Genomic DNA, 13,990 nt, shown 5'->3' with positions numbered 1-13,990 from the left:
ATGAACTAAATACATACGTGTTTGACATGTACTCCCTGTGTAGGTACTGGGGCACTGGCATCTCCTTAAATTTGAACAAGTCCCCCCATTTAAGCATGGGGGGTCACAAACGGCTACAAGTTAATAAAATTTTTAATAGAGGATTATTAAGAAAATATTTTTGTAATACATTGGAAAATACACTAGGTTCTACTACTGAGTATATCATCACTGCTCCTTTAATTTCACAAATGCTCCAATTTTGCTTATGTTTTTATGCAATACCAACTAATCTATACATGTACCACTGTATGACATTATTGTTTAAACGTTTCAAATTGAAATTACAGTTCTACTGGATAATAATAGTCGACTAATATTTCTACATCTAGTTCATCCTCACAATGTCAAGGTTTTGTGATTTCGGAACTCCACACAAACCCTTGACATAAGTCGCTATTGAAAAGTTGGGCTAGAAAGCTACAATTTCATTTGTTCCTGGTCTAGGACTGGAACCTATCAGAAAATAACTTTTATTGAAGGTAAATTTTGTAAACACAAATGACTCGTCTTTAAAATGGAAAGTGTCGACAGTGTAGGATTTGTGACTGGTTACGTTAAAGGTTCTTAGACACAGATTTGAAGTTTATATTTTCTCAAATTTTCTGTATAATATCACAACTTATATGTTGCTATAGCATTTCGCACGAAAATTAAATTAAAAACTTATTTAATCTGGAAATTATTGAAACTACGAATTTCGGGAGGCGTTTGATTAACACATCCTTGCACTTTCACAATTTTTAACATTATCCTTAATACTTAAGAAAAGTAGCAATTTTGTTGTGTATCAATGAATAATATTACATCCATAATCCAGAAAATTCAGAATAAAAATGTCCGAAAGCAAAACCCACTCACTTAAGTATTGTCAGCCCGTGCTCAGTGTTGTGTAGTTGTGTACAAAGTTTAACAAATTGAATACACCCGTGAAACGTAAACTGTTTTTGTAAACAGGACGCGGGCTCTGTTGTTATTTACTTAATGTTTACGTTTCACCGGGTGTGTTCAATTGTTAAACTCTGCACACACCACTGAGCACGGACTGACAATACTGGTGAGAGGATTTTGCTTTCTACATTTCTACTCTGAAATTTCTGCATTACAGTTTTAATATTTTTCATTAATAAACAACAAAACTGCTACTTTTCTAAAATAATAAGGATGAATTTAAAATTTGTGAAAGTGCAAGGATGTGTCTATCAAACGCGTCCAGAAATTCGAAGTTTCAATAACTTCCAGATAAAATAAGATTTTTATCATATTTTCGTATAGCAACATATAAGTCATGAAATCATACAGAAAATTTGAGTAAATATTAACTTCAAATCTGTGTCTAAGCACCTTTGAATGAAACATCGGGGATTAATTTTTGGAAGATCGTCATCCTAACAGTAACAGAAGATATGCTGCGAAGTTGGGCCATTTGAAAACGACGGATTTGATAAATTCATTCTCATTGGTTAGTTTATAATTACCCATTACGTCATGTGTAACCACAAACCCAACTTTTGAATAACGACTTGTGTCAAGGGTTTGTGTGCAGTTCCGAAATCACAAAACCTTGACACTGTGAGGATGCATCTAGTTAGGGAATCTATTCAGTGATACAACTTTCTTCCAAATAAAAACTATTCCACATCAAGTATAATTTACTTACGGATATTGCAGTTGGGACCCGTGTATCGACGTGATGGACAGCGACAAGTATTGGGACTCTCGCAGACACCTCCATTCAGACAAGCTGGATTACATACGGCTGTAATAATAATCATTCATTAACAATACTGATTCATAGATTACTGTCACCGGATAAAAAAGTCGTATTTTTTATATACATATAAAATATAAAAACACTCTATCTCAATCAACTTTCAACGTTTTGAAGTTGAGGTTTCAACCTTGAATTATCAAGGTCATGCTTTCATTGAATCAACACCGATAAAACAACGTCGAATAATCATTAAAATTCAATTTTAGTATAGTCCTCAGAGTTGGAATTTCAGCATACGTGTACTTTCAAGGTCGAGTCAATGTCGCTTGATTTTCTTTTTGTTTGCTTGCTTTTTTTGAAAATTCATATCTACATGTATTTACAAATAAGTTGATGATACAAAGATATCAACAGTCTCGTTTAAAGTCAACATTTCGCAAATTCTATGGTCGATACAATGACCTTGCATTGTTGGCAAATACAATCTATCGTTAAGTTGAATGTTGATTGATCCTTACTACAAAGGTACAAGTTTATTAATTTGGACTAATTGGTTTGACATCTCAATCTTATATACTGCACTTCTGAACTATTAATACATGTATTGTCAACTAATTATCTAAAATACTGAGATAAATGAATTGGTAGAAAGGTGCTGTCCATTTTTAAAATCTATATTTGATCAGTCTGCTTGAGCTGCCTTGACAAGAGAATTTGTAATTAAAATCCGATATTTGAATCAGCCTTGCTTCAACTTTCTTGTATAATAACTGCAATCATTTTATAAACTTCATTCAACGTTGCATGACCTTCAAATATGAAATGTCTGTGAAAACGACTAAACATTTTTGCTTACAAAGTATTTATCATATATGCTGTTCTAAATAGCGAATGACAATTTATCGGGATAATCAAGATGAACAGGAGGCTTACGGTTTTCACAGCGTTGTCCAGTGTAGCCCCCGTAGCATGTACAGACACCAGGTCGAGTACAGGATCCGTGTTGACACTTAGGACTACATACAGCTAAAACAAAGGTTAATTACTTAGATATTAATAAATATACTCTAGTTGATTGAGATTATCTTTCAAACATAAGTTGATTTTGTTTTTTATTTCTGATTGGATCTTACGTGTTTGGCAGGCATTCCCCGTATAACCCCCTTGACAGCTGCACGTGTCGGGACGAATACACGTACCTCGTCCTCGACAATTTCCGTTACAGATAGCTAGAAGTACACCATTATAATTATTAATTATTAATTATAAATTCAAATTTTATCCCCCACACCCCCAAAATTGATGTGTCTGACCTTTCATGAAGTTTGAATATATGATTAATTGTTTAATATCCAAATACTATCAGAAAAGGTAATATTTTTATGCGGTGATGCGTTAAGCCCCAGTCACTCTGTCACGGTAGTAGGCAACGGTTCACCACGATTTTAAAGACCGTATGCAATCGTGATGCTGGTAGGGGGTTTTTTTTGGCGCGAAAAATAATATACACGGTTCTTTCAAGATTACAAAACAGTTTATGAAGGTTTCAAGACGGTTTCATTAAGGAACACGGTTGTCTCAACACGTACATGTACACCGTCACAGATAAACAGGGAGTCCCGTGTTGAAATCGTATAATGCAACGTTCATACCAAGGACGACCAAGGCATTGATACAGTCTACCTACAACTTTTCACGGCGTACTTAAGAACATGCGAAGAATGACGAAAACTTTCCTAAGATCACGCACCTATTGCAATGAAATCGGGAAATCACGTGATCGTAAGGAAAGGAAACGGGTCAAGCACCCTTGTGAAAGTAATATACTTCCACAAGGGTGGTTGGGGACGCCTCCCCTTTCCTAAGGGCTCTTTTCGTTTTTTAAAAAAATTCTATAACATATTTACAAAGTATAAAAATTAATATATTTAAAATAAAACATAAATCTAACCTTTTTATCAAAACAATCACTCTTTCAGTATCAGTGAGAGATTTTTCGTAAGAGGTTATTAGATTTAGATTATATATATGTTGGATTTTTCAATTGTATACTTTGTGAATGTGTCATAGAAAAATATATGTTCATATTAAAAGAATTCAAAGATCCCTCGGGGTACAGAGTGCGTAAGAAGAGGGGGGGGGGGGTCCTGTTCACAAGGACCAATAAAATTTAACACACTTCGAAAATTTATAAAAAAAAAAAAAAAAAACAACAAAAAAAACCCCAAAACTTTATCCTCTCTTATTTCATGGGTGTATGCGATTGTTTGTACTCGAGTAATCGATTAATAAAATATACAACGACAAATTGAACAGGAACAGGGAGTGCAATATACATTATTCATACCCAAGGCAAAAAGTATGCTGCATATGACGCTTTGAGTTTTAAAAACAAAATAAGAAGCGCTACATGCTTGTGGTTAAATGACGTCACAGCAAATGTGATTCATTTGTCGAAGAAAAACAATGAATTAAAATGGAACGATATATGCCGAACACACACACACATACAAATGACATCAAAATTGCTTCAATTCTACTCTGTCCTATATTGAAAGCAGAATGTACTTTGTCTATAAGTAAGACACGTAATTTGTACACAAGCGAGGTATATTTTTATTTTAAACAGACGTACAATCAGTGGTTCATGTATGTATATTAAACATAATATTTATGTTATATACAGGTAATTGATTTGCAACTACCTCACGAATTTTAAAATAATTGCTTAAATAAATTCCCTGGTTAGAAGTTTAGTAAATTTACACAGTATATGTATTGAAGATTCAGATATTTATTAACTCTTTTGATTGACAAATGGATGTGTTCACAAACTATATATAGAATTTCATTCAAATTAAAATACTAGCGTTCACTTATTTTTAAAAATCCTATAGTATTGTTTTCAATTGCCTCTTTGAAATCAGAATTGTTAAAAACCTGAGCATCACCCGATAAACCATAAGCTCATACGTCCACCCAAACAAACTTTTAGTTCGCATCCACAAGTGCTAGTAAGATTACTGAATAGCAGCCTTTATATTTGTAGTAGAGAGAACCACCTTTTTCGACACTTAATAACTATGCGTTTGCTATCAAGTGCACCAATACAAATCCATCTGCGATGGTCTTCCATTCATCGGGGGTTACTGGGCAAGGAATTACTTCTTCGGCGTACACCTCGATGATGGCTTCAAAAACCTAACGAATAAAAAGGGAGATTGTGTTGTGAGAAACTCTGAAAGCATACATGAATGAGTGGTAGCTATGTCCTGAGGCAAGGCATCGCAAGGTTATAGCCAGCTTTAACCCAGGAGGAATAGCCCTTCCTATACCAAGTTTCATTCTTTCTAATTCGATCCTTTATTCTGAAAAGGGTCTCCTGGAACATTGCAGGCTCCATTCTTAAAAAGTTCTTACAGGCTCTAATATCTTCAATGCTGAGTTCACCCATATGTCTTGTGTTGTGCCCTACGAGATCTCGCCCCTGCAACCATGGTCTGACCCAAACTTTTCTCCTGTCCTCTGGTTTAGAAAAACATGTGCCAAGACGGTGTTGCTTTGTGCTTGCTGCCTGTTCAACTGCAGTTGTAGATTCAGAAATCGAAATCTGTACTGATGGTTAAGTATCAAATCCATGAAGAACTGCTCTGAGACAGGATTTTGTAATTCTGCAAGATTTGGTGAAACACGTGAATTATTCAGTTCCAAAAAAATGTAAAATATCGTACCCCACCCGTGTGTTACCGTAAAAACATAGTTGCTATCCGTAAAAAAAAACAACGTTGTGCAGCCTGTGGAAATATTGGTACATCGTCATTATTCGTATTACTTCCTTGACGTTATCCTTCTTCAACCGAGTCACAACGGACTTGGGTTACGGTTTGTAACGGGATCGTCATTTACAACCGTACATTTACCCTACTACAGCCGTCGTTCTCCTCAAGCAAGCGAAGAGCTATTTGTTAGGAATGTCCCCCAATCTCCACAAAAGTTTATACGGTGGTTACACGGTAATATTAGGATTTAGGATTACAGTACGAGCCGATTACGATGTGTCAGAAACAAAGTAGCATCCCGTTATTCTACGACTGTTTTGAACATTTTAAAACTGTCGTAGCGATTTACGGATCATTCAGGATTGTTTCGATTTATTAAGGTTTATTACAATAAAAACAACGGACTGACTGCGGACATCCAAGAATATTCACAGATCTCCAAACCGTTGCTTAACGTGATCTAAAATCGTGACAGTGTGACTTGGTGTTTAGCAATTTTGTCTAGTGTAAAATAAAAAATCTACGCATACATGTATTGTCATAAACAAGCATTAAGCACTATAAAAGTATAAAATAGCGTTAAGTACTTAATATTTTAATGAGATAAAAACTTATAAAATTGAAAGAATTACTGGTTAAAAAAACAAATAAAACAAAACCAAAACCAAAAAAAAATTCTTTATTTACAGGCCCGTAGGAAGCAATTTCAGTTGGGGGAGGGGGGGGGGCACAGCCAAACATTATCAGTTCGGAGGGGCACTATCAACTACCAAAATTCCTTGACAAGCAAAATAAAAAAAAGGTCATCACAGCCGTCTTTATTGAGGGGGCACAAGCATATTGTAGCTAAGTTTTCTATAGTATTCTATATACATGTATTGGCAAAATTATTGGGGGGGGGGGGACGGCCCCCCATGCCCCCCGGTTCCTACGGCAATGATTTATACGTTTTACTTAATATGTTGCCTAGACTTCAAAATATCTTCTAATTACAGAGCTCAGAAGTTTTATTTAAAAAGTAGTGTCTTTTTTAAAGTTGACATTTTTCTGATTTTATACTATCAAGAAGTTTTTGCAGCTAGGCTGGTGTATATCGGGAGTTTGGATGCGAACAAGAGATCTATTGTTTTGGACAAGTGACAAGACAAACTCTTGTCAAATTGTTGTATCTAAACATCGCGTAAGTAGTGAATTTCTACTTAATCTTAAGAACCATGGAAGTATTCAAAGTGGTCTGTTGTCTACGTGAAGTCTAATTGTAAATTCATGTACTTCACATTGTTTTATCGTGAAGTCACGTGATTGTATTGGCTCACGCCATGGAAGTTATAGGACACCGGGAAAACAATATTTGGCGCAAATTCAAGTCCATCATGTTTTACTTTTTAAGTTTTTTAAGATTCTATCCTGAATATATGTACATTTGTAATCACTTTTTTTGAATCAATAAATTTTATTTATGATAATAAAACTGCCTCGCTTTTTTGCTTACTGTATGTATATGTATTCTTTTAGCGTGAACCTATATGAAAGTCCATTGCTTGACCTAAGACAACTAGAAGCAACAATTAAGTTATTAGATTTCGTTCTTTTACAGTTCTGTAGAAATTACTACACATCAGTTACTTGTTTGGTAAGGCTTACATCATCAATATGCCATATAACATCGTAGAACCTTAGAAAAAATATCTCTCAAGAGACAACATTGAAGCTTATTTACAAAATGTCCTTATGATCAAAGGATTTAGAAGAAAACAAGCATTCTGAGAGTATTGCATTAGCAATACTAGTCCTCTACCGGCAAGTGTAATCTGGTTCCCGTTAAGAATTGAACATGCCATAATTCCGTCAAAAATCAATGAAGCGGAACGAAATGCAAACTTGATCTATAACTCATCAAGGTAAAGACACATACCAAAAATCAGCTCAATATCTGCAAGCGTTTAGAAAAAATTTGCGGAAAACCTGAAAAATTGAAATGGTCGTAATTCCGTCGAAAATCATTGAAGCGGAACGAAATGCAAACTTGATCTGTAACTCATCAAGATACACTCACATACCAAAAATCAGAAATTTGTCCCAGCGTACTTAAAGAAGATTTAAGACATATACCCGGTAAGGTAATCTAAGAAATCCGCTTACTTTTCTACCAGCGGATTGAACAGATTTAAATTGATTCCGAGGAATTTTGACCCCGTGGAAAATAGTGCATTTACAGTATTTTAACAAACAAACAAAAAATCCTTGGGGAAAAAGATCTTTATAGCTGCAATCTGAATAGAGAAAAAAGAATCTCTGCTAAAAGTTACAAGTTAAGCTGAACATCTAAATAAAATGAGGTTTCCTATCTATAATTACTATACTTACGTTGACAGTTACTCCCTCCGTATCCAGGGCAACAAGTCTCTGTGTAGGTTACCCTGTATCGCGTCACCTGGGCATAGTAGGTACTGCATGAAACATGTCTTTATGAACAAAGGGTTTTAAAAAATACGGATAAAACTCTGTGTTATGCAGAATTTTCTTCTGTTTTCAAATACTGGTTTAGTCGCAATCGCAAGAAGAAAATTTACTTGTATTTTTGAAAATTCTATTTACATTTGCAAATGTTATGCATTATGTAACACTACTTAAGCCTGTGTAAAAACAGGTTCGCCATATGAACAAATTCATTGTTAAGTCGGATGACAAACGTGACCAAACAGTGGAAATTGACAGGCATCAGTGGAGAGTGACAGGAGTCAGTGGAGTGTGAAAGACATCAGTGGAGAGTGACAGGCATCAGTGGAGAGTGACAGGAGTCAGTGGAGTGTGACAGGCATCAGTGGAGAGTGACAGGAGGCAGTGGAGAGTGACAGGCATCAGTGGAGAGTAGCAGAAAGTGAGAGAAATTAGTGAGAATGACAGGCATTAGCGGAGTGTGACAGGACGCAGTGGAGAGTGACAGGCATCAGTGGAGATCGACAGGAATCAGTGAAGTGTGACAGGAATCAGTGGAATTTGATAGAAGTCAGTAACATATCCCAATTAATGTTTAACAATGATATCTTTCTTCTTAAATAACTTAAAAACATTACTCTGAAAGGTTTTTGCAATGCCTGAGATACAGTATTCCAATTTTTTTTAATAATGTAGGAGAAGGTGAGTTCTAACTCGGTTTTTCGGCAATCTTTTAAAATCTTGTAATGATTTAGTATTTTTTTCCCTTAAGAGAATTTTTTTGAAACAATTATCATGTGCTGGCCTTTTTTGTAAGTGTTCATACTCTGTACTTATAGAAGTATACAATAATATGTATCATGAGGGCCCTTTTAAATCGAATAATGAGTGCTTTGGAGGGTTTTGGAACGGCATTCTAGTATGAATTTTCATCGTTAAATTAAGACTTCTGTATAACTACAAACTAAATAAATATATAACAGAACAGTTTTTTTTTTAAATAGGAGGTTTGTTCTGTATCTTGTTCAAAAAAGAAATAATTGGTGTTGTACTTTCGAGTGTGTTATGTTCTTTATAACATACCACGTATACTTGTTTCAAAGTTATTTTTTCAGACATACATGTAACTTGATCCACCAAAGAAAAACAAGGATCCCTTCAGTTGACCTTTTCGTATTTTACACTTACCTGTAAGTAGTATTTTACTAGGAATATGTTCAAATATTGATTTAAATTTATACGAGGTATATATATGTCGTATAAGACATCAATCTAATCTCACTTACCACCATATAAACCATTGTGTGCACTCCTTAACCTGATATGGTATAACTCTCCTAGTGGTGGTTTTACAAGGGCTGGTCCAAATAATACTAAAAAATAGAAAGCTTGCAGTTAGAGTTATACTTTCAATAGAAGAGAGTTGGATCTAATATACAATGTGTATTGGGTTGATTTGCTGGGCTTTTCCAATGCTAACAACATTCGAGTTTAACATATCCAACTTATCAAAGTGTGTATTGTGGAGTGTATATTTGTGTATTGTGTATCTAACACAATGAAAAAAATGAAAAGCGTAACAATAAAACACAAGTAATGTCATTAAAGATCAGAAATGGGATTTTTTTTTTTGAAGAAATGCCAAAGCTTCGGAAAATAATTCTTCCATTTCATGTAGAAGCAAGCATGCAAATGTCATATATCTTCTAATATTTACATTTCTAAATATGTTTCCTTAAGATTCTTTGCAAATTAGAGTATTGTTCATTTTCTCATGAACTACAATGGATGAGCATGAATATCTCCATTGTTACTTCATAATACCGTACTTGACGTCAAAACTATAGTGCAAACTGTTTTGCGTTAAAAATGACAGTTGAATTGTGGCACTTAATCAGAAAAATAATGTAAATATAAGAAATGAATTTAATTTTTGAAAATTCATGAGGCACATGAACTACAACGCTTCACGCCGGCATATTTATCATGAAGCGCTAACGCGCTTCATGAAATATGCCGGCGTGAAGCGTCGTAGTTCATGTCCTCATGAATCTTCAAAAATTAAATTCATTTCTTAATTATTGAACTATTTACGAAAAACATAACAAATTCAGACCCCCCTCTCTCTAATATATTGTCTCAATAACTGTAAATTAACAATATGTTTCTTCCTTTGTTATAATATATATTGGCAAAAAAGTACTTTGTTAATTTGCTAAATTTCGTGAAAAGTCTACAAAAAGTTAATGAAATGGACACCCTGGAGAAGGAAACACAAGAGAAAAGGAAATATAAGAGACCAGTTGGCACATGCATGAAAGGAAACCATCAAATCAGAAATAAAGCAGACGGAATAGACAGGAACATCATCAGCAGAAAGATGCAGAAATCAATGTAGAGTGCCAGGAAACACTGGAGAGTGCCAGGAATCAGTGGAGAGTGACGACAGTGACAGGAGTCAGTGGAGAGTGACAGGAATCAGTGGAGAGTGACAGGAGTCAATGGAGAGTGACAGGAGTCAGTGGAGAGTGACAGGAGTTAGTAAAGAGTGACAGGAAATAGTGCAAAGTGACAGAGTAAGTGCAAAGTGACAGAGTAAATGGAGAGTGACAGGAATCAGTGGAAAGTGACAGGAGTCAGTGGAGAGTGACAGGAGTCCATTTTGTACAGAACATGTTTAGGTGTTAGCATAAAAGAGAAAAAAGGTATATGACTGATAGTCAAATAGCTATTTTCTTCTCTCGCAAAAGCCCAGTTATGTCAAATACAAATAATGAAATTCACTTTACGAGTCTGCTGGTTTGTTCACCGACAGACAGGCGAACGGATCCCAGGTGGGCATTACTTCCAGGTTACCCACAGCTAAAATCTCCTTTAAAGAATGCTACTCTTTAAAAATGTTATATGAAATGGTGACTATTATTAATAATATTACCCTAACAACCATTTCAGATCTTCAATTCATGATATATGGTGAATATTGTAAGTAATATTTCCACAAATCCCCTCAGGTTTTTCAAAGTACTAGTATTATATCATGGTGACTATTTGTAAGTTACAAACCTACTTTATCACTATAATCCAAAATTCATATTCACTGTAATGAGTTTTAAAGTGTGAACAAAAATCAAACGTAAAAGTTATTACTAAATCCGAGAAAATAATCTACTAGTATCCATTATTATGGTAAAGTTCTCTATATTTTCTGTTCATAAGTTTCTTAAACGTAAGAACGCCAAAAACATCAACTTTGTTTATCACCGTGAAAATTACTCACACATTTAGAGTGAATATTGTATTGTTAAGCGGCTATACAGACTCGTCGTAGCTTGCCTGTAATAGAGGGAGACTCTACGGCATCACTTGAAAAGCTAGCTTTCCAGCGAGGCAGTATAAGTTCCCTATACATTGTCCGCTACATTTCACCCCGCACAGGGAAGCTTCATTCCCGAAGCTTAGTATGGTACCTCTCTGAGTGTCTAGGCCTCTTCTGTAACGGCAACTAATGCCGTCCACAGAAGTCCTTACATGGACACAATGTCCTAGCCATAAAGCTTTCTGAAGCAGGTCTTAAACCTCAACAGTTACGACAACGCCCTGTCGTTCTCGGATACGAAGTCCATTAATGGACATAAAGTCCTAGCTTTAAGGCTTCCTGACGCAGGGCACAGAACACCAGCGTTACTGCACTGCACCAATGTTTTAACGTGAAGCGGTCGGCTATGCAGGCTCGCCGTGGCCTAAGGTCTGATGACACATTCCTAAAAAATCTGTTTATTTATTTAAACAATAAAATGCTTCCTTTGGTTGTTAGTACGGGAATTAATGTCGCAGCTGTTGCAGAAAAAATACATAACCCGCTTACGCGGGTTATGTAAATTTTTTCTGCAATAGCTGCGACGTTAATTCCCGTACTAACAACCGAAGAAAGACATTTTATTGTTTATATTTATATCTGTATAAATAATCATTTAATGTAGGATTAAAAAGATTGAATTATTGTATTATTGATATGTACGTCATTGTACGTTTAATTGATGGAAGAGCCACTGATCAAGAAATCTGTACAGGTGATATGCCTAGTGTTGTTTATGAACTGACAAACGGCAATGGTTTTCTTTAGAAATAAAGGAGAAATTATTCAGTGGATGTAAATATCTCTTCGTAATTTACAACAAATTAATCAAAATTATCATTATTTTGCGATTTCTATACTTTTTTTTTCAAAATGTATTAAAACAATTGTAATATTGGCAATACTAATGCATCCTAAAGTTATATGATAAAACCCAAAGACGGGCTGATGAGAATTTTTCAAACAACTGATGTGAAGGTGAGCAACCCATAGGTGAACGTGTGTCATAGTAATATTTACCTTCCCATATAAATGATATTCGTCAGGTGAAAAGGAAGTGATTCAAAGGCATCCTTGATGTCATAAGAGACATAACATTTGCCATAAGAGAATTAAAACCATGTCTCTATATTTCCATAAGAAAGGGAACAAAATTCTCCGAGAATTGAATCATTAATGGATTCCCCTTTAATTTAGGATAAGACAAATCATGATACTTCCCTTTCTCCTTTTTAGAAAGCAAACCTAGGGGCAAACAGACAAATTTCGGAAACGGGGGTAGATTATAAGGACTTTTATATCTTTTAAATTTTATCTCCCTGTTAATTTTATCACAGAAAATTTCACAGTAGTCAATAGCACTTTTCTGACTTCTACATTTTAAACAGACTGTGCAGAGGGTGCGGCGCCAATACAAAAGCCATTGGTAAAGCTAGAAACTAAAAAATCCTTATAGATCTGATTGTAACCTTGAAAGTGAAATGCTAAACTATCACATTTCAAGTTAACTGGTATCCTGAGGCTTTGGAGAATTTTGCGGGGTTTTTTGGTCACTGCTGGTTCCTACTCGGAAAGGGGGTTTAGACGCGCTTTGGATTCGATAAGAGATTGTAAATTCCAGATTTGTTCTGGCTTGTTGCTACCCGCCACAATTCATCATGCTTCCCATGTTGCGTATACTTGTGAGCAACCACTAAACCAAGCTAACACACAACAGGTGTTGTATAAATAGCAATGTGAGCAACCAATGAGGAAAAAAACACACAACGGAACATGGCCGTAGGAACCGGGAGAAGAAGGGGGCGTGTCCCCCTCCAGTAATTTTGCCGATATAAAGTACATGTATACTATAGAAAACAAAGCTACTCTTTAGATGTACCCCCTCAATAATTACGTCTGATGACCTTTTTTCATTTCAAGGAATTTTTGCTTTTGGTAGTTCCCACCCAAACTGAAAATTTTTGGTGAGCAACCAATGAAAAAAACACACGTGAATGTGGTCATGCTGCTATTGCGGTTACATGTATGATTTTTACACACAACCGTTGTTGTGAAATATAACCAAGCATCACCCAGCTCTGTTAAACAACTCTTATGAATAAGATAACCATAAACGACATCATTTATGTCACCTTATAATTCAATGCATAATATTGTCAGGGAATCTGAACCTCGCAACATGCATCAATACCTTTACCCCAATCGGCAATCCTCGGGTGACTCCGCTACGCTCCATACAAACCTCGGATGTGATTGGTGGAGGAATATGCATCAAATCGATGCATTTCTCAACCGGAACTGCCTTTTAACTCACTTTATATTTCGCACTGCATAAAGTTCACCAAAAGAGTTAATAAACTTGTCTAATTCTTTCTTGTATATCGGTTTTGATTACAACATTCTTTTAGTGTTCTTTGAAAGCAGAAACATTTCGTTGGGCGTGCTATAATATCTATACCTATAAATTAATAAATTTTGCAAATAAACTCCGAAACGAGTGCACCAGAGTTCTTACTTACTACTCTAACAAGATGATGTCCGTAACCTATATTTAGATTTCACTCGCATAGTAAGTATCGTACATTAAATTAAAAGTCTACGTTCATTTTCTATAAATAGCCATGAAATTACAAAAACGTGAGTACGGTGGAGTTTCCGATTGGC

At 35.3% G+C, this 13,990-nt stretch overlaps 2 protein-coding genes across 3 annotated transcripts in view; both read right to left on the bottom strand.

Annotated features, from left to right (window-relative positions):
• LOC133200186 (receptor-type tyrosine-protein phosphatase kappa-like) overlaps positions 1–13,990 on the bottom strand; it is an 86,398-nt gene that overhangs the window by 34,032 nt on the left and 38,376 nt on the right. The window lies entirely within an intron of this gene.
• Positions 1–13,990, bottom strand: part of LOC133200188 (von Willebrand factor D and EGF domain-containing protein-like) — a 32,497-nt gene that overhangs the window by 16,089 nt on the left and 2,418 nt on the right. For both annotated transcript variants that reach the window (XM_061335987.1, XM_061335988.1), the window contains exons 2-7: positions 9,258–9,344; positions 7,900–7,982; positions 2,887–2,982; positions 2,687–2,779; positions 1,700–1,798; positions 18–113 (exon numbers count right to left, since the gene is read on the bottom strand). In XM_061335987.1, the coding sequence (XP_061191971.1) occupies positions 18–113; positions 1,700–1,798; positions 2,687–2,779; positions 2,887–2,982; positions 7,900–7,982; positions 9,258–9,344 (554 nt within the window). The remainder of the gene's footprint in view (positions 1–17; positions 114–1,699; positions 1,799–2,686; positions 2,780–2,886; positions 2,983–7,899; positions 7,983–9,257; positions 9,345–13,990) is intronic.

This window comes from Saccostrea echinata, unplaced genomic scaffold (genome assembly GCF_033153115.1).
Source record: "Saccostrea echinata isolate AGI-Se365-2 ecotype Australia unplaced genomic scaffold, CSIRO_AGI_Sech_v1 ptg000037l, whole genome shotgun sequence".
Taxonomy (NCBI): domain Eukaryota; kingdom Metazoa; phylum Mollusca; class Bivalvia; order Ostreida; family Ostreidae; genus Saccostrea; species Saccostrea echinata.
The sequence above is the reverse complement of the archived record's forward strand: the minus strand, read 5'-3'. Positions and strand labels throughout refer to the sequence as shown.